This window comes from Lepidochelys olivacea (assembly GCF_965140295.1).
Source record: "Lepidochelys olivacea isolate rLepOli2 genome assembly, chromosome: 1".
Classification (NCBI taxonomy): Eukaryota; Metazoa; Chordata; order Testudines; family Cheloniidae; genus Lepidochelys; species Lepidochelys olivacea.
The window spans coordinates 263,761,370-263,782,348 of record NC_140411.1 but is presented as its reverse complement, the minus strand read 5'-3'; the positions used below and the strand labels follow the sequence as shown (position 1 = coordinate 263,782,348).

The window sequence follows — 20,979 nt, the reverse complement described above, 5'->3', positions numbered from 1 at the left end:
ATGGCTGTGGATTGGCAGGGTGGACCTTGTGATGGGAGGGGAAGGCAAAAGAGGAGAGGGTGGGGAAGTGTGAAGCAAGGAGCTAATCAAACACCTCAGTAGAGGAAAGACAGGAAGGAGAAGGCTAAGAAGTCACAACTGATCAACACTGATGGATTGGAAGTCATGGAACATCTGATAGACAGAGCGGGGAGCTGTTGATTTTGAATGGCTCAACTACTGGCACATCCTCATGGATGAATGTTTTTTCTAAACAAGGGGGGCAGGCATGACTCGTGGAAGGGGCTGGAGTTTCCTAGTGGAGCATGTGGCAGAGAGATGGCAACTGAACAGTGGGGTACTGTTCTGTGCCAGGGTCCCACCTTCACCATGCAAAGGAGAACTTGCAGAGACAGAGAGGGGTTGAGCAGGTTGCACTCTGCCCAGCCTGAAGTGCTGGAAAATCTTAGACTTACAAAAGGGGAGAGATCAGACATGGGGAAGATTAATCTTAAGACTTTTGTTGTTTTCAGAGAAATCTCTCTCTCTCTCAAGTGCTTTAAGAGTAAAGTCACTATGGTTAACAAATTCTTATTAGTCTGTATTGTTCTTCATTAGATCTCTGTTTATTCCTAGGCACCTACACTATGAGCTTCCAGAGCCTTCTGGAAAGCTGCATCCGTTGGGGCCACTTGCCCCTTCCTCCCCCTCTTATCCTGGAGGGTTCTGAAGGTAGGAAATGGGGAGTGGCCCTAACTGCCTTACAATTCATTTTAACCACCAGAGGGGCAGAGAACCTATATTGAACACAGGTTTCAGTGTGGGAGCTGTGTTAGTTTATATCAGCAAAAAGAACGAGGAGGACTTGTGGCACCTTAGAGACTAACAAATTTATTTGAGCATAAGCTTTCAGTGTCCTTGATGCTTTCCTCATCTATTCCCACCACCCATCTCTTTGGTAAACTTTGGGGCAGATTTTGTTTTTAGTTAGTTTGTGAAGTTTTTCTTTTAAAAGAGGATAGCAGATGCTTGTCTGACACGGGTTTTGTCTGGACTGACAGGAGGGGGTTGGGCCATTTCACACCACCCAGCTGACAGGGGAGGCTCCTCCGGCTCAGTCAACTAAGTCTGGCCATTTGTAAGTCTAGCATCAGCTTCGGCATCTGGTCCTCCTCAAGGTTCCAGGGTCTGTCCAGGTTGACCTCAGAGACCTAATGTGCCTAAAGGGGCTCTCTGGCCACTGGATCCAGTTTCCAAAGGATCATGATCAGCAGAGTCAGGATCTGGAGCTGCAAAACCCAGATCTGGGGCTGCAGCAAAGCATGGGTTCAGGCTACAAAAGGGAAAAAAATCCGAATTTTACAGCTAAGCATAGATGAGTGGCTGGCAAGTTCATATCCAGAGCCAGAACCAACGTGGATCCTGAGTGATAACATGGATCCAGATTCAACAGCCAGATATGAATAACTGCCAAGCATGGTTGCCAAGAAGAGATCATATTGCTTGGGATGTAGCCAGCATAAGAATCAGACATCTTTAACTATTGAGAAGTAATTTGTCTAGTGGTTCTGCACCACTAAGACCAGGGGTGGGCAAACGTTTTGGCCCAAGGCCCAAACTGGGGTGCGAAACTGTATGGAGGGCTGGGTAGGGAACGCTGTGCACATGTTCCCAAACACCCTGGTCCCCATCCTCTATCATAGAATCATAGAATATCAGGGTTGGAAGGGACCTCAGGAGATCATCTAGTCCAACCCCGTGCTCAAAGCAGGACCAATCCCCAATTTTTGCCCCAGATCCCTAAATGGCCCCCTCAAGGATTGAACTCACAACCCTGGGTTTAGCAGGCCAATGCTCAAACCACTGAGCTATCCCTCCCCCCTACCCATCTCACTTCCCGCCCCCTGACTGCCCCCCTCAGAACTCCCCCATCCAACCCCCCCCATCTAAACCCCCCCGTTCATCATCCCCTTCCCCCCCCGAACCACTGCCCCCCTCAGAACTCCCCCATCCAACCCCCCCCATCTAAACCCCCCCGTTCATCATCCCCTTCCCCCCCCCCCCGAACCACTGCCCCCAGGGACCCCCTGCCCCTTATCCAACCCCTCCCCCCCCATCCCCTTACCATGCCGCTCAGAGCAGCATGTCTGGCAGCCATGCTGCCCAGCCAGAGCCAGACACGCTGCCACTCTGCCCTGCAGCAGTGTGGCTGCAGGGGAGGGGGGCTAGCCTCCCTGGCCATGAGCTCAGGGGCCGGGCAGGCCAGTCCCGCGGGCCATAGTTTGCCCACCTCTGACTAAGACCATGTTACTGAAATTCCAACACCATGATCTTGGCAGAACTACTTGCCTTATTGATTCTGTACCCAATATAGTGGCTTGAGGAAACAAATTCATTGTGGAGAAACCCTTGCAACACTGGAAAGGGGGAAGAACAAGCTTCTGATCAGATCCAAGTTTGCAAGATACAGATGCTGAGATCTGAAAGGCTGAGAACTGATACCTAGATGAGACTCCCTTCAGATCTGAGGGTCTATACCCACTAAAGTTCTATTGATTCTGAGAGATTTCAAGTATACAAAGATTTCTCTGCTGTGCAGCTTTTGTAGGAGAGACAGGTTACGGTGTCACAGGATCAGTCTGATCCAGAAAGGATTGCCTTTTGGCTTCTGACCCTTTTTGTAGCCCTCAAATGCAAAGGCAAAAAAAGATACTGAAGTCCAGGGAATTAAAAAGCATGTTGCCAAGGTTCTGCAGAGAAGATACCATGCTGTAGGACCTATTTAGATTTAGAGATGTATATGATGGGCTTTGAGGCCCACTCTGATATCTCCTAGATCAGTGGCTGTTAACCTTTACAGACTACTGTACCCTTTCAGGAGTCTGATTTTTGTCGTGTGTACCCCCAAGTTTCACCTCATTTGAAAAATACTTGCTTACAAAATCAGACACAAAAATACACGTGTGTCAACACACTATTACTGAAAAATTGCTTACTTTCTCATTTTGACCATGGAATATAATTATTGTACTTATATTTCAGTGTATAGTGTATATAGAGCATTATAAACAAGTCATTGTATGAAATTTTAGTTTGTACTCATTTTGCTAATGCTTCTCATGTATCCTGTTGTAAAACTAGGCAAATATCTAGATGAGTTGATGTAGCCGTTGGAAGACCTCTGCGTACCCCCAGGGGTACGTGTACCCCTGGTTGAGAACCACTGTTCTAGATCAGACATAAATAGACACATGGATTAATCAACATAACCTCTTGCAAGAGGAAATTTTATCAGAATATTATTGGGCTCTGTATACCTAGCTTCTGGTTCTAAACGAGGAAGGAGTCCAGTGTCTGGGATTGGCTACCAATGACATTACGCCTCCCTCCTATGTGTAGTAGAAACGCGTATAGGCACGGATATTTAGCTTTAGTAAGCGAGCCTGGCTCTAAGGGAGTACTCTGGTACAATGGAGCAGTGGACCCGCCTTTCGGGTCTCAGTAAACCTAGCTTCTGTTCATTCCAATTTGGAAGGACCGTTGAACCTAAGGGTTGAAACATCCATTGCCTACACTTAAATGCTGCATAAGGTTTATTTCCTGGCCACAGTGTGAATGAGGTTTGCCACCTCTCAGACAGGGTGGACAACAGGACTACGTGGCATGGAGAAGTCTGCTGTCTGGTTGTACTAATATCCTGAAGGGCATCATACTTCTGAGTTCCAGAGAAAGAGCTCTTTTTAATTTCCAGAAATGTTCCAGACTTACCCCCCTTTCTGTGCAATTGTTGCATATTTATTTCTTTATACGTATCTCTAATTGGAGTTGAAGAAGATCTCAATCAGTAAAGCTGTACCTTTCTGATCGCCATTTCTATGGCAGTAAGTGTTGCCTGGCTGTCATGACTCTCTCCTTGAATGTTTGAGTGTTTGTCTCTATATAGACTTGACCCTCTATGTGTCTAGATGGTTCTTCCCTAGTAGTTTACACAACTTTGATACTCACTTAGAAAATTTGTGGTCACTAAAGCCTTGATATATTCCAGAACTGTAAGCTTTTCTGCACTTGACAGGTTCCTTATCTATGCAGTTACTTGATAGCTTTAATACCAGGTTATGTCTGAGACTTCAGCAGGACTCTTTAGGACTCTACAACCTTTTCTAGGAACTACTTAGCTACAATGCCTCAGTATCTTCCAGATGCAGGATTTCATAAGATGGGGAAGAGCATGCTTTCCAGAAAATTCTTTATATTCCAGTTGTGTGCAGTAATAGTCCTAGAGGGTGGAAATGGGTCTTCACCTTCATCTCCATCCACTCCCAGGTTTGTGATCTTGGGGGAAGATGTAGCTCCATGTAAAGACATAGCAGCTGAGTGAAAGACTGCCCTGACCAGCCATGCTCTTCTCCCCACCATCAAATGCAAATCTGTCTAAATTATGATGGACAGCATTACATGAATGTATCACACACACCACGGAAGAGGAGTTCGCTCTAACAATTTCTGACAGGGAAATTTCCTGTTCACAAAGTCAAATACCTTCATTGGATTGGTTCTGTGTCTTATCTACCAGGGAAAGAAGACGTATTGACAGATTCTTTGAGAAGTTTCATTCAACTATACAAGTACTCTGTTTGAGGTCTCCATCTTGTATTACCTTGTTCTGCAAATGGGTTAAATATGACTAAAGTCCTTTCCGAATAGGGATAATGTGCCTTCCTATGGCTCTGAACCAGAGATAAGTATGTCCTAATGTACCACTCCTTTCCCGCACTTGGAACAGGAAATTCTTTGCATGTTGCCCTTGATTTATTAAACCAAAAGGGATTTTGATGTTAGGTTGGTATAAAGTTATCAGTAGTCGTGGTTAGAGATGGACAAGTCTGTCATTCAGTATTTTGGTTATGATGTATCCATCAAGTCCTGCTTTCCGAACAACTGAGTCTCCTGTTTCCATCCAGATTTGAAGTTTCTCTGGTTGACATCTTGACTCTATATTGTTCGGTCTCTTGATGGAGCGTTTATGCTGATGTCTGAAAGTTGAAAAACACGAGCATTTAATCAGTCAGACCTACTCTATGAATCCCTTTCAATTCCCCATCTGAACAATTCCTAAGTTGGTGAACTTGATAAGGCTTCCTTGACTGTTGTTTTGACTATTACATTTGAGATAGTTTTGTGGGGTTTTTTTTTAAAAGAAACTCCAGCCAAAAGACATTTGGTTGTCATCTTTTCTAACATCTGATACACATTGACAGTCTTTCTTCCTTTAGGAATAACCTTCTCTGTGACAGGGTTGCTCTCTGTACCTCTAGAGCTGCTTGGGGTAGTTATTTTGCTGTAAGAGCTGCATTAAAGTAGACTAAATTCTCCATTGTAATGTTTAGGATGTACTGCAAATGTTGCAGAAGAATAGGTTCATTTGTCTCACCCTAGGGTGTTCCCGTCTAGCATGAGCTGTGGGATTGTAATTTTTATCCTCGTAAACCTCAGGGGTTTCCATTTAAACATTGGTCACATGTTCTCTGGACTGTGTCTCTATGAAGATACTATTCTTGATAGTATAGATAGTCATTAGGCTTGTATCTCAGAAACTATCTCCTTTAAGTTTCATTCTTACAGAACAGGTGGCCCTGCCCTCATGTCTATCCTAAATGAGATGCCTGGGCTTTCCATCTTATTCTGACCACTTGCATGTCTATATGGACCTACGCCTCATTTACATTCAATGAGGAAGTATAGAAATATAGGATGTCCACCTCTCCAGGCTGAGGAAGGATTAAATATACCTGCAACATCCCTGACAGATATTTGTCTAACCATTTCTTAAAACCCTCAATTATATGGATTTCACAAGCTCCTAGGTAACCTGTCCCAGTGCTTTACTAACGTTATAGTTAGAAAGCATTTCCTAATATCCAATTTAAGTGTCTCTTGCTGCAGACAAAGCCAATTACCTTTTGGTATCGTACTTTGTATATTCAGAAAACTTTGCCATTATTTATATGGGGCCAAAGCTTATCTATAAGAACTGCAAGCCCTTGGAGAGATGGAGCTGACATAAGAGGAGTCAGGCCCTCGTGGTCCAAAGATTGTCCATGTAAAATGCACTGTTTCACAATTATCACCTGACAGGGCTTCAGTCTCCTGGAACTGTCAGCCCTTATCCAGGACAAAAGTAGCATCCATGGCATACCTTCACACTGTCGTCATCACATCATGTTGCATGACTGTTACTGTACATATATATGTGGTCTTGTTTTATTTTGTTTTTTTTTAGCAAAATTTTTCCCTCATTAACACTACTTTGAGTGCTTACACATAACCATTCCAATTAGGTTCTGAGCACAGTTGCCAGAATTTTTTCCCCTAGTGGCATCTGTCAGGTCAGCTCTAGCTCCGTATGGCGTTGCACGCTCATAGCTAGAGCCCTGCATGGATACAAAATTAGTATACGTATCCATCTGCAATCTGCAAAAATGGTCTGCAGATATCGACATCCACAGTTGTAGATATAAAGTGGAGATTGGCAGATTTACAGGACTCTACTCATACCGCTGGTGTAAGAGGCCTTACCAACCCCGCTCCCCCTCAGTTCCTTCTTACCGCCTGTGATGGTTGCTGGAACACCTCATTTGCATAGGGAATTTTCTCCTTGTTTTCCAACTGACTCTCCCGCTTCCTCAATGCCTGGACCCACCTTACCTCAGATCATTGTGTTCTAAGCACAGTAGAAGTGGGATACACCATCCAATTTTTGTCTACCCCACCTTCTCACCCCCACCTTCTCACCCATCTTCTGGGACCCTTCTCACGAGCAACTCTTAGAACAAGAAGTGCAGTCCTCCATTCGGAAGGGAGCTGTGAAAGAGATTCCATTCCACTTAAGAGGAAAGGGGTTCTATTCCCATTATTTTCTAATCCTGGAAGCCAAGGGTGGTCTCAGATCTACTATTGGCCTGCATCATCTCAACCACTATCTCAAGAACTTAAATTTCACATGGTCTCATTGGTTTCCATCATTTACTCACTGGGAGTGGTATGCTGTCCTCTATCTAACAGATGCATACTTCCACATATCAATCTTTCATGGCCACAGAAGGTTCCTAAGATTTGTCATGAACCAAGTTCCTTACCAGTTTGCGATTCTTCTTTTCAGCCTGTCAGCCGCCCCATGTGTCTTCACCTAATGTATGGTTGTGGTGGCGGCCTTCCGCAGAAAAAATGGAGTTCGCTTATTCCCGTACCTAGACAACTGGCTAGTCAGAGGCCAGTCCAGAGCTCAGGTGGAATCCAATATCCATCTCATCCAGTCAACCTTCTGGGCACTAGGCCTACTGATAAATGATCAGAAATCCACCCTTCTATAGAGTTCATCAGTGTGATTCTCGATTCCATGCCTATGAGGGCCCTACTTCAAAAGCGATTTTCCGGGTCAATTATGGCCCTGAAAATGTCCCTCCAGGTTTATCCAGTTATGACAACACAAAACTGTCAGGGACTTCTGAGCCACATGGCTTCATGCACATATGTAGTGCAACACGCGAGGCTACATCTCAGACCTCTCTAAGCCTGGTTGGCCATGGTATACTCTCCCTTGCATCATCACCTGGATTTGGTGCTCACTGTTCCTGCTCATGTCCTCGATATACTGACGTGATGGCTGAACCACTGCATAGTATGTATGGGGGTACCCTTTTCACAGCCTCTACCGTCCATGTTGCTAGTAGCTGACTCCATAGCCCTTAGCCAGGGAGCACACCTAGGGTCCCTCAGGACTCAGGGCCTCTGGTCTCAGGAAGAGCTTTCCCTGCATATCAGTGGCAGGGAGTTCAGGGCAATTCATCTAGCCTGTCAGGCGTTCTTATCTCACATTACAAACAAAACTGTTTTAGTTCTCACAGACAACATGACAGCCATGTTCTACATCAACAGACATTGTGGCATGTGTGCTCTCCTGTCGTCCGTCTCCACCCCCCACCCCCCCCCAAAATATTAGGAATCAGCCCAGCTGTGCGAGTTCTGCATTACACACTCGATCAGTCTAGAAGCATCTTACCTTCCGGGAATTCAGAACCAGCTGGTGGATCACCTCAGCAGGTCTTTCTCCTCTCACCACGAGTGGTGCCTCCAATGGGACATCTTCCAACAGTGAAAGACTCCCCTTATAGACCTGTTGCTACCTGAAACAACAGGAAATGCCACCAGTTTTGCTCCCTACGAGGCCACAGCCCAGGGTTTCTGACAGACTCGTTCTTGTTGTCATGGACAAATCACCTGTATTATGCATTCTCTCCTCCTTGGCTGATACACAAGGTTCTGATGAAGATTAAGCTGGACCGGGTGCAGGTCATTCTCATAGTCCCAGCATGGCCCAGACAACATTGGTTTACCACCCTGTTAGGGCTTTCAACAGAGACCTTGCTATTGCTCACGCTACTCCCAGACCCGATCTCCCAAGATCACGGTTGACTGCTTCATCTGAACCTCAGCTCTCTTCATCTAACACTAGCATCTAAGCTAGCAACATGCTTGTTGCACCTCTCCTGGAAAGTGGCCACCTTAGTAGCCATCACTTCAGCCAGAAAGGTTTCAGAAATTGGGGCACTTACATCCGAACTCCCATATATGATCATCTTCAAAGATAAGGTTCAGCTGCTACTACACCTGCCGTTCCTCCCAAAGCAATTCCATTGCAGTCAAGCTATCTTCCTGACGGTATTCTACTCTAAACCGCATGTGAACAGAGAGGAACAACGCCTACACTTTTTGGATGTTATGCAGGTTCTGGTTTTCTATATACAAAGGACCAAACCATTCCGCAGATTGACTCCGCCGTTCATAGTGATAAAGAATGAAGGGCCTTCCCATCTTCGCTCAGAGAAGTTCATCCTGGATTACTTTATGCATCCTAGCATGTTATGAACTCAGATGTATCATCCCTAGCTAACTTGACTGCTCGTTTCACATGATTGCAGTCCTCTTCGGCCACTTTCCTAATGCAATTCCCTATTCAGGACATCTGCAGAGTGGCAACTTGGTCATCCGTGCACATATCTCAACGCACTATGTCATCACCCAAGTAGCTAGAGACAACGCCAACTTCAGCTGCGCAGTCTTGCTGTCAGGCTGTCCTTGAACTACAAGCTCCTCTCTACAACTGCTTGTGAGTCACCCAAATTGGAAAGGACATGTGCAAGCACTTGAAGGAAAAAAAACATGTTATGTTATTAACCTTTCTGTAACTGTTGTTCTTCAAGATGTATTGCACGTGTCTATTCCAAAACCCACCGTCAGTCCCCTCTCATTGGAGTCAGTCGGTAAGAAGAAACTTAAGGGGAGCAGAGTCAGCAAGGCCCTTTATACCAATGCTGTGAGTGCACAACACCAGAGGGTGCTTGGAGCCAACTTGATGGACATGTGCAACACCTCTCTAAAAACAACAGTTACAGAAAGATTAGTAACCAGGGTGTGTGGTTTTTTTGTTTTTGTTTGTTTGTTTTGTTTTTGTTTTTTTTTTAAGAAAGTGAGAATTTTGGTCACTTCTGTTCACTCTATGCAGAGCTGATGCTTGTTTTAAGTATTCTGTTGACCTTGTTTACCCAGAACTCTTCAGCCTACCTTCTTGCAGGTTGTACTGCTTACTAAACTCCCACAAGCAGGAATGTGCAGATGCCACTCAGAAGAAATGAAGGTTATTTACCTGTAACCGGAATTCTTCGAGATGAGGCTCTGCATATTCTCACACACACACACATGCACACCCATTTCCTACTTCTGGAGTGTCTCAGGGTAAGTATTCCAAAATTAGTGGAAAGAACTGGAGAGCAGGTAAGGCCACTTTCCCTTTCTATCCTCAAAAATCTAGGGTGGGTGGAGGAGAGAGGGGAGAATGGCCTCAACAGACACTGCTTTCCAGAAGGTACTGAAAACTCACAGCACAGGTGCCATGATTCCCATAGTGTGACTATGCAGAGGCTCATCTCAAGGGAGTCCAGCTACAAGTAAGTAACCTTCATTTCCTTGCTTTCCTGCCACGTTGTCCCACAGGCTTGGTGGAGCTCTGGAAAGCAACTGGGGCGTGGGGTGCACAGTAGGGCTCAGACACTGATTTGGGGGTGTAGGGCCTCTGGGTGGTGGCACCCTAAGTCCAAGGTAGAGTGTCAAACAGGTCTGAACCTGAATGTGTATCCATAGTCCCAGAGCTAGAGACAGTGACTAGATTCTACCCAGACCCAGTTGATTTGGAAGCGCAATAGGATGTGGTGATTGGATCCACTCATAACAGACTGACCATACAGGGTGGTAACTAGGCCAGGTTGTAACAACTTTTATAATTTCTTAATTCTTTGGTCTGTAGTTTGAGTTACTGTGTGTAACTGATACTATGTACTTCTATATGACCCTCCATCTGAGGGCCTCCAGATGTTTTTTAAATATTTAAGTTTCACAAAAACTCCTGTGGAGTAATCCCCCTTTTGCAGGTGGGGGAACTGAGGTTGTCACTTATCCAAGCTCAAAAAGGAAGTCTGCATCAAAACTTGGGAACAGATTGTAGATCTTGTCCTTTGAAGAGTTAAGATAGTGAGACACTAATACAAACTCTCAACACCATTCCGTTAGTGGAGACAGGGGCAATCTCCTATATTAGTTTTAAGTACACAGGATTTCTTGATCACTATGATAATTTCCCTTTCCATCATTTAGTTTTTTTATAACCCTGGAAAGCTTCGGGGGTACTATCGCTTAGAGCCTTTTCGTCTATAGATTCAAAGTGCTTTACAAAGGGGAGTAAGTATTAACCCCTTATGGGGCTGGGAATATGAGACACAGATTTTTACTTGATTAAAGGTATACCGCAAATCTGCAGAAGAAAATTCCTGTGACTGTCTGACAAGAGTTCTTGAAAGTTCAAATAATTATAGTTAAGCATCTAAAAAATAAAATTACTCAAAAATGCTAATTTTCATGAGTACAGATGAATAAAACAACTCTGGAGTCTGTAAACAAAGCTGTTCTTGAGGGATGGCATTCCAAAAACTAGAAGACTTCAGTAGTTTGCTTTCTGTTTATAAAAAGAAGGAAAGAAAAATGTTTCATATCTCAAACTCACTGTCTTATCAACCTCAAAGTGTGCCAGAAAATTCTCCTTGGGCTGAAGACCACACATGAGAAATTTCAGGCAGAAACTTTTATTGGTGAAAGTTTCAGGGGAAAGGGTCAAAATCAGAATTAATGAAAAGCAAGTTGCAACCTTAAGCTCAGCTCCCTAATAAATGACAGGTTTCAGAGTAGCAGCCGTGTTAGTCTGTATCCGCAAAAAGAACAGGAGTACTTGTGGCACCTAACAAATTTATTTGAGCATAAGCTTTCATGGGCTACAGCCCACTTCATCAGATGCGCAGAATGGAACATATAGTAAGAAGATGTCTATATATACATACAGAGAACATGAAAAGGTGGAAGTTGCCATACCAACTCTAAGAGGCTAATTAATTAAGATGAGCTATTATCAGCAGGAGGGAAAAAAAAAAACGTTTGTAGTGATAATCAAGATGGCCCATTTCAGACCATTGACAAGAAGGTGTGGGGATACAGATTCAATTTGTGTAATGACCTAGCCACTCCCAGTCTCTATTCAAGCCCAAGTTAATGGTATCTAGTTTGCAAATTAATTCCAGTTCAGCAGTTTCTCATTGGAGTCTGTTTTTGAAGCTTTTCTGTTGCAAAATTGCCACCTTTAAGTCTGTTACTGAGTGACCAGACAGGTTGAAGTGGTCTCCGACTGGTTTTTGAATGTTATGATTCCTGATGTCAGATTTGTGTCCATTTATTCTTTTGCATAGAGACTGTCCAGTTTGGCCAATGTACATGGCAGAGGGGCATTGCTAACACATGATGTCATATATCACATTGGTAGATGTACAGGTGAACGAGCCCCTGATGGCTTGGCTGATGTGATTAGGTCCTATGATGGTGTCACTCGAATAGATATGTGGACACTGTTGGCAACGAGCTTTGTTGCAAGGAGATAGGTTCCTGGGTTAGTGTTTTTGTTGTGTGGTTGCTGGTGAGTATTTGCTTCAGGTTGGGGGGCTGTCTGTAAGCGAGGACTGGCCTGTCTCCCAAGATCTGTGAGAGTGAGGGATCGTCTTTCAGGATAGGTTGTAGATCTTTGATGATGCGCTGGAGAGGTTTTAGTTGGGGGCTGCAGGTGACAGCTAGTGGCGTTCTGTTATTTTCTTTGTTGGGCCTGTCCTGTAGTAGGTGACTTCTGGGTACTCTTCTGGCTCTGTCAATCTGTTTTTTCACTTCAGCAGGTGGGTATTGTAGTTTTAAGAATGCTTGATAGAGATCTTCTGGGTGTTTGTCTCTGTCTGAGGGATTGGAGCAAATGCGATTGTATCTTAGAGCTTTGCTGTAGACAGTGGATCGTGTGGTGTGTCCTGGATGGAAGCTGGAGGCATGTAGGTAAGTGTACTTCAAAAATGCTGACTCTGCCAGTCTACTGTTTTTAAATTGGATATGGGGGGCGGGGGTGTCTGTGTTTCCTGACGGCTTCTCATGTATTTGTCTATATGGAACCAAACTGGGGTCTGTCTGCAAAAGATAAATACAAAATTTTAACACAACATGTTTTTTGTGGCAGCAACAGATTCGTGACTAATTTGGGTTCTCAAATGTATTGCACTTTTCAGATCCTCAAAAGAAAGATCTTCCAGAGACAAAGAACGGTCAAGAGATCATGACAGAACATCACGTGACAAAGACAGGAGCTCAAGAGAGAGGTCACCCCGAGATAACAAAGACAGGAAACGTTCATATGAAAGTGCTAATGGCCGATCAGAAGACCGGAGGAGTTCAGAGGAGCGCGAAGCAGGGGAGATATAACTGCTGTACAGTCACCGGATCCTCTAGCTTCCTATGGAGTTGCATACTATGGTTTAGTTTACAGTTATTCAAAGGGACACCAGTGAGCAGTTCCAGACACTGATGCAACTAGGGTAGATGTACAGTATATAAAAGTGGTTATAACTAAGTCTGAATTGAACCCCTTCAATTGATGATGCCTAAAGCTGTGTCCTTGACTTTGACCAAGCTGTAAAACTTATCTGAACGATTTCTCTTTATCCAGGATGACAGTTTTATGTACCAAGGTGCAGCTCTCACTGTTTTACTCTCCTTTCCAAAGCAAGTTAAATAGTGACAAATTATATTGTACTACTTGCCTTGGGTGCTCTCAATCCTTTATAAAATTCTCTAATTCTGGTCCAGTCCAAACAGCAGCATTGAACGCTTTTTTAAGAGGGCGGGTGGGTACTAAACTTTTATTCTAAGGTTGTTTCCCAATGATTGTATGGAAACCTAGGAGTTGGTTACAGTCAGAGCATTTAGACTGGAATATGTGCCAGAGAAAGCTGAAATGTCGTTTTTTACAGTGCCTATTTAGACTGGGGAATTGAGCAGCTGTTGCATTACATCTTTTTTTATTTTTATTGAAATTTTGAAATCAAAGCCAGTCCCATCTTTCTGTACCATTCGGTATGTGTTCAGTATATTTGGGTTTTTTTCCATAAGGACTTTTTCTGCTTTTTCTTGTGGGATGTAAGCTGTACATCCTTAATTGTAAAAATAAATAAATAAAAATAAAAAAATTAAAAATAAACTGCATTGTCCGGTAAGTTAACATTGAGCACCTTGGTGTCTCAAGGTGAATGTGGCTAATTATTGGTGTATGTTCTTTAGTTAGGTAAATTGTATGAGAAGAAACAGTACAGAACTTTCTCATTTGGAGAAAAATATTTTAAATACACAACTCTACTACTGGAAGTTCTGTCTTTCTGATGAGACCTAAAACAGACCATGACTACTCCAAGATCATGAAGAGACAAAAGCTCTTAAAATCCGTGTCCTGGCTGTTACCAATTCATACCTTTAGCGGCTTCGACTTGAAAAAGTTAGTTTTTACTTCTCCTCCTAGAAATGAACATTGTGTTGCTGACACAGAATGTGATCCATGTTCCACCCCAGAGGCAGTTGCGTTTCTGTTGAGAGTGAGTGATTCCTTATAAAGGGACCCTTTTGGGATCCTGCACAATGAAAGGTGCTTTAGAAATGTAAGTTATGTTTATATTTATTTGTCCTAGTTTGAATTTCTGCACCCTTGAACTACACAATGATGTAGTGATATACTGTCGTTGTTCAAAAAGTACCACAGTGTGTCCTTCGTACCCTCAGGTAAGGGCACATGTGAGCCCTTGCAACACGGACATGTGCATGTTTTTGCCCCCTCCTATCTAGTGACTGTTACTGCATGTATTTCTTTTTCATTGGGTTACTGTACCATTCAGTTTATACTCCAGTCCTGAAGTGGGCAGCACAGTTGCTCTGTACTAATCAGGTATACCAGTGTAGTTCTAGCAGTATTTTATCCTAAGATAGACGGTATGGGCAGGGCACATTTACATTTTAAACTATATGTAGGAGCGTCATAGATGCTCAGAAGGAACTGAAATTTGTTTTTGTACCCTGTGTGGCACATTCCATCCTTTTTTTAGGTCAGTGACTTCAGGAACTTACAAAGATGTTACAGCAGTTTTGGTGGAACAAATTTTACAATGCCATGAAACCATTCTTAAATCTGGAGCATGAATTTCCTTCTCCAGCAATGTTTTGTGAAATTGTCTATATTTCCAAGTGTACTGTAAATACAAATCACCAACATCTGTCCGTCTAGCACAGAAACCTACTGTGACACTGCACCCCATATTCTTCACAGTGATACGATTATGATATGTTTATGGCATAATTATGATGCATTGTGTGCAAGATGGGTCATGTAAGGTGTCATTGAAAAGGTTATGATATGCTCAATATGATTATCCTATTTGTATGCATGCATCATTTTTGTATCTGAAGTTATAAATACTGACTATGTATCTGTACTTCAGATGTAGTTCCACCTGGGTATCACCCACTAGACAAGTGGGAAGCTGGTGGTTAGAGAGTCTACATGTAACTGCAGCTGTGTCTGTCCCTACCTGTGTGAATGCTGATGAAAGTGCAGGCTGGAGGGTTTTGAAGCTTGTCACAGCAGTACAGTGTGAAAGGAAGCCCAGGTTGGTGGGTCAGATGGCTCAGTGGTATCCCAGTTCCAGGTATTATCCCGGGAGGAACCTATCACAGTGGCATGGTCATACTGGATTAAATGCACAGCTGCTTGTTCTGAGTGAGATTTGCACTTCATACACTAGTGATGATTTTAAGTCCTATTTAAGTGTGGTGGCTAGAGATCAGTCAAAGAGTTAACCAGTTTGTTATTTTCTGTTTGCTTATTTCGGACAAGAGAAGTAGAGACAGAAAAACAGGAAAATGAGTGAAACTAGTAAGAAACTGGAGCATATTGCAGGCAGAAGAGAGAAAAAAAGAACACAAGACTTTTAGAATTAAAATCATTATAGATAAAAGAAATGGAAGCAGAGAATGCCAGGCAAGAAGCTGCACACTGAAAGGCCATGGAATTGCAAGTCAAAGAAATCAAGGCCAGAAACTAGCCATGGAAGAGAAGGAAGAAGAGAGAGAAATCACCAGCTGCACTTGATAGAGAAGCAGAACCAGAGTCCCCACACACCAGGAAGTCCCACCTCTCCAAAAATCCACAAATGGGAATGGTTGTGTCCTGCATACAGTGCGACAGGATATTGCTAAATATTTTATCAGCTTCAAAAGGCTGTATGTATTTCATGAGATTCCTGAGGACCAAAAGATGCCCACTTTGGTTACAAAGGTGTCCTGGAGAGCTCTGGATATATTCAACAAGATGCCAATTAGAGGTGCTTCAGGTTATGGTAAATTCAAGGAAATGGTTTTAAAACCATTTCAGATGACACCTGAAACATATAGAGTAAAATTTCAAAGCCTTAAGAGGGGTGCTGGGATGAGTAATGTGGTATCTGTGAACCAGATGAAAGATTTGATGGAAAAGTTGGTAAGGGGAAAAAGTGTTACAAGTTTTGAAGGAATGTATGATCTTGTTGCTCAGGAACATTTCCTGAGTATATGTAAAGATGATGTGAAACAGTGTTGATGGGATAAAGAGATGAAAACTGTTGATGAAGTGGCTACCCTACATGATGAATTTGAGAAAGCTCAAGCATCTAATGCTAACAGATCACAGAAGGAGGGGTTTAAACCTGGTGTAAAGCAAGATCACTGCTTTACCCTTTGGAAGAAGGAGGGTGATCAGGAGGCAGGACACTCATCTCTTCCCCACCCCCCGAACCCTACCGCCATAAAAACAGGAGAACCCAGAAGTAATTCCACAGAGCACCTGAGGAATAAATGTCCCAAATTGAAGGAAAGTAAGCCTGGTTGTCTGAGGTCCCAGAGGGGACCCAGGTGGGAACACCCATAATTTACCTCACAAGCTTGAGGGAAACAAGGCCTGATGAACCAGACAGGTAACACGTTAAGGCTGTCAATGACATAGTGCGCCTGGGGTGGAGGGATACTGGGGCCCAGATTTCTCTGGTCCAACCAAGTGTGGTCCCAGAGGCTAGTATTTTGCATCACCAAATGGCCAAGATAAAGGGGGTTGGTCTGGACAGGTTCCCCATGCCAGTAGCAAAAGTTCATGTGGAGTGTGAAAGTTTGGAAGGCGATTTAATTATAGTAATTCTAGAGGACCTTCCAGTGGACATGTTGGTAGGGAACGATTGTTTCCACAAGGCCAACTCTGTTGGTGTGGTAACCTGCAGCAAAAAAGAGTGTTGTGTTAGGGTCCTCAAAGGGGGAGAAGAGGGTATTGTCTATCAGTGAGAAGGCTGTTCCAGCTGGTAGCTGCAAGCCTGTTGCAGCTAAATCTGTGACACAACCTGCTCTAGAGAACACGGAGGTGTCTCTCTCCGAGGGGAGCATGGAGAAGGATGATGGAACCTTAGAAACCATTGAAGAGATGGATGGGGGTTCCATTGACACTACAGTGCAGGGGGGCAGCATGCTCCCAAGTCAGAGAAAGGCAGAGTCAGGCCTCTATCCAACTGAAAGCAACACATCCCCAAGGGCAGGAGAGATATCAGTAACTGAGGACATTGTCCCAAGTGTTAAGTGTCAGGAATTTGCAGCTAAGCAAAAGGCAAGACCCCACTCTAGAGAACATAAGGAAATGTGTCCTGGAGGGAACTCCAGGAAAGGAGTGGGGGAGAAGTTTTCAAAAAAGAGGATGGGAAGCTGTATAGAGAGGTTTCTGTGGGAAGAAACAGAGGCCCTGGGCAGCCCTATAAGCAGTTGGTTTTAGCCACCAGCACTGTGGAGAACTGATGCTGGTAGCACATGATGGTCCTTTTGCGGGTCACTTGGGGATACAGAGGTCTTAGGACAGGATAAAGAGGAATTTCTACCGACATGAGAGATTATTGCGTGTCTTTTGTAGTGTGTCAAGAGAGGGAAAGACGCATAGGACTCCAGAAAGCTCCCCAGATTCCCTTAACTGTCGTACAGGAGACATTTTTCAATGTGCCAATGGACATTGTGAGGCCTATTCCATGCCCAGCTCGGAGGGGGAACAAGTATTTCTTAGTGCTGATGGATTTCGCCACTAGTTATTCTGAGGCAGCTGTTCTGTCTAATACAGAAGCTGAGACGCTGGCAAGAGCCCTTCCCACTATTCAGGAGAGTGGGCTTCCCTAAGGAGATTTTGTCTGACTGGGGGGCTAATTTTATGTCGCAGATATTCAACGAGCTATGGAAGGTGTGTGGTGTGAAACAACTTAAGGCTGCCCCCCTATAGCCCCTAGGCCCATGGGTTGGTGGAAAGGTTGAGTGGGACCCTAAAATCCATGCTGGTAATGTATGCCAAGAAAAGGGGCCAAAACTGGGACAAGTTATTGCCATTGCTGTTGTATGTTTACAAAGAGGTAACCCCAGGCGTCCACAGCGTTTTCTCCATTTGATCTTTTAGATGGGAGAAAAGTAAGGGGACCGCCTGATCTCATTAAAGACGCATGAGAAGGGAGCAGTGAGGTGAGGGAATAACCAATATCTGAATCTGCACTTTAGTGTTATGAAAACTAAAATGAAAAGAGAAATTTAAGGCTTAAGCCATAAAGCAAGAAGGTCAACTGTATAATTCAAGTGACTGAGCAACGCAATAGGTGTCCAAAAGCTGAACTGCTAAGGAGAATGTGGTGTCTGGTGGAGAGATGAAATAGATCTGCTCTGCTCCCAAAGCCGAACAGAAGGTAGCAGGTCAGTGGTCTAAGATGATCACACCATTATCCGTCCCTGGTATTACAGACTAAAGGGACAGCTCTCTGCGTATGCAACACAGAGTGAACTTGAAACAGCCAAAAGAATCTCCCTAGTGGCCATGATGGTTCTGCTGCCTTCTGCATCTGCCATCTGCTGTGCTGGAACCCACTGTGTGGCATAACGGAAAGCAAAGGCTTCTCGGGGGCAAGGACGAGACAGAGCATGTGAGGGAAGGGGAGGAGTCAGAGCTAGGCTCTAATATACCCAGTTCTCAGCTGGCTTAAGGTCCTTGGGGATGCTTCCATTTGGGCACAGTGGAGAATTAAGCCCAAATCTCTGAAATAGACCAGAGTAATTGATCACTGAAATAAGCATCTTGGCCTGGTATCCCCATTTATATAGCTATTGTTACAGGAAAACGGTCTCTTACATTTTAGCCCATGGCTGGTCTTTTAAAATAAGTAATACAGAAGTAAAGATGGATCAGCTGTCTCACTGGTTTGATGGGGATATAGCAGCTCAAGGGCATAAAATTCTCATTCACTTTAGCAGAGTTCAAAGCCAGCTAGATAGCAAATCAATGACACATTTCTGTGCACCATCTGAGCAAGACCTTGCTAATTTGCTTCTAAGTCCCCATTCTATTGTCTAATTTGCACTACCATAAGCTTTAAATTGTGCCCCCTTACTATCAGCATTTACTAGTCACCTATATACTGATGCATCTGACACTTGCTTGGGTGCTGTACTGATGCAAGCAGGGGAGGACAACAAGAAGCACCCTATTGTCGTCTTAAGTAAAAAGCTGTCCCCCACTGAACAGAATTATTCTGTCATAGAAAAGGAGTGCTATGCCATAGTGTGGGCTGTTAAGCAACTGAAACCTTACCTCTTCAATAGAAAGTTCAAGATTTTATCAGACCACTCGACCTTAATATGGCTAAACAGAACCAAGGGCTCAATTTCCAAACTGCTACACTGAAGCCTAATCCTGCAAGAGTTTGACATGGAGATTGTGCACATAAAGGGGGAGGAGGACATGGTAGCAGATGCCCTGTCTAGGAAAGAAGAAATTGGGCTCACTGCCTACGTATTAGTCAGTGACTAATTCTTTGGCAGTAATCTAAGGGGGGTTGTGATATGTTTATGATATGATTATGGCATAATTCTATGCATTGTGCGCAAGATGGGTCATGTAAGGTGTCATTGAAAAGGTTATGATTTGCTGAATATGATTATCCTACTTGTATGCATGCATCATTTTTGTATCTGAAGGTATAAACACGGACTATGAATCTGTACGTCAAATGTAGTTACATTTGGGTAACACCCACTAGAGTAGATACTTTCAGTCTAGATAGCTGGTTGGGAAGGACCTATTCAGGGCAATGAGCCATTAGCGAAAGAAATAGGCCTTAGGAGAAGCTTATCTCCCACCTGATGAGCCTTCCTGAGAATGCTGTAAGTAATGGCTGATATGACTCTACAAGGACATGTGACCAGGCCACATGATTCTGGACTCCATCTTGGGATGTCTGTATTTTTCCACAAACTGGTTGGGGAACCAAGTTTTGAAACAAAGGGTTTCCACCATGTGCTAAAGCTATATAAAGCAGGGAGTGACATCATCTGGTGGGGTCACTCCCCACAAAAGAAGGCTCTTGGAAACATCTGAGGAATAAAGACTGAACTGGGGGAAGTGCTGGATCTGAGTTTTGACTGGAGTGCTTGGGGAAAATCTCTGCTTGGTCACCACAAGTGTGCATTGTCCTCTTCACATTGAAGGAGAGGTGGACCGGGCATTAAACCCATATACTGACCAGATTTGACCATGGCAGGATGGTACTGCTCTGGGGTCCTAGGCTGGGAAAGCTGGTGGTTAGAGAGTCTGTGTGTCACTGCATCTGAGTGTATCCCTACCTGTGTGAATGGTAATGAAAATGCAGGCTGGAGGGCTTTGAAGCTTATCACAGCAGTACAGTGTGAAAGGAAGCCCAGGCTGGTAGGTCAGAGGGCTCAGTGGTACCCCAGTTCCAGGTGGCACCCGGGGGGAACCCATCACACCTACATGTCCTTAAATTTGGTAATGGCATATCAATCACCCAAATAAGATAGTCAGTTTGAATTGCATCTTGTACAGGAACACTCCACTTTAGTAGAATGTCCTTTAGCTTCTGAGATGTTTCCTTACAAGGGTAAGGAGGACTTGTTTGGCTTTATGGCTTATAGAGAATGACTTCATTCTTATCTCGCTGATTTTAGCTTGCAGTATTAGGGAGTCCTGGTGCAACAGGTGAAGAATGCAGAGCACACAATCCTCACTCTGAAAGCTAGAACCATGCCGAAAAGGACCCTGAAGGATGCCATCCACTGCCAATATGTGGAAAACCTGAAACGGAAGCCAGACCAGGACAAGGCATTCAAGGGGACGTGCAAGTGGGATGCCAGCAACCACTTTCTCCCCTGGGGCAGTTTAACCCGATTTGCTGACTGGAGGTTCATCCACCGGGCCCGGCTCAACTGTGTTCCACTAAATGGAGCAGTCCATCATGGAAATCGGAACAAGCCATGCAGGAAGTGCTGCTATGCCAACAAGACCCTACCCCACATCCTATGTAGCTGCAAGCCCCATTCCAGAGCTTGGCAGTTGCGACACAATGCCATCCAAGATCAACTAGTCAAAGCCATCCCGCCACCCATAGGGAAGGTGACCATAAACTCCACCATCCCCAGAACTGACAGCCAACTGCA

The 20,979-nt window shown here is 44.2% G+C and overlaps 1 protein-coding gene across 5 annotated transcripts in view; it reads left to right on the top strand.

Moving 5' to 3' along the window:
- LOC311525752 (putative RNA-binding protein Luc7-like 2) overlaps positions 1 to 13,580 on the top strand; it is a 69,413-nt gene extending 55,833 nt beyond the window's left edge. For 3 of the 5 annotated variants that reach the window (XM_084638092.1, XM_084638088.1, XM_084638089.1), the window contains exon 11: positions 12,678 to 13,580. In XM_084638092.1, the coding sequence (XP_084494218.1) occupies positions 12,678 to 12,870 (193 nt within the window). In that variant the 3' untranslated portion in view covers positions 12,871 to 13,580. The remainder of the gene's footprint in view (positions 1 to 12,677) is intronic. The other 2 variants (XM_084638090.1, XM_084638091.1) reach the window with 1 other exon arrangement.
- The last annotated feature ends 7,399 nt before the right edge of the window (positions 13,581 to 20,979 follow it).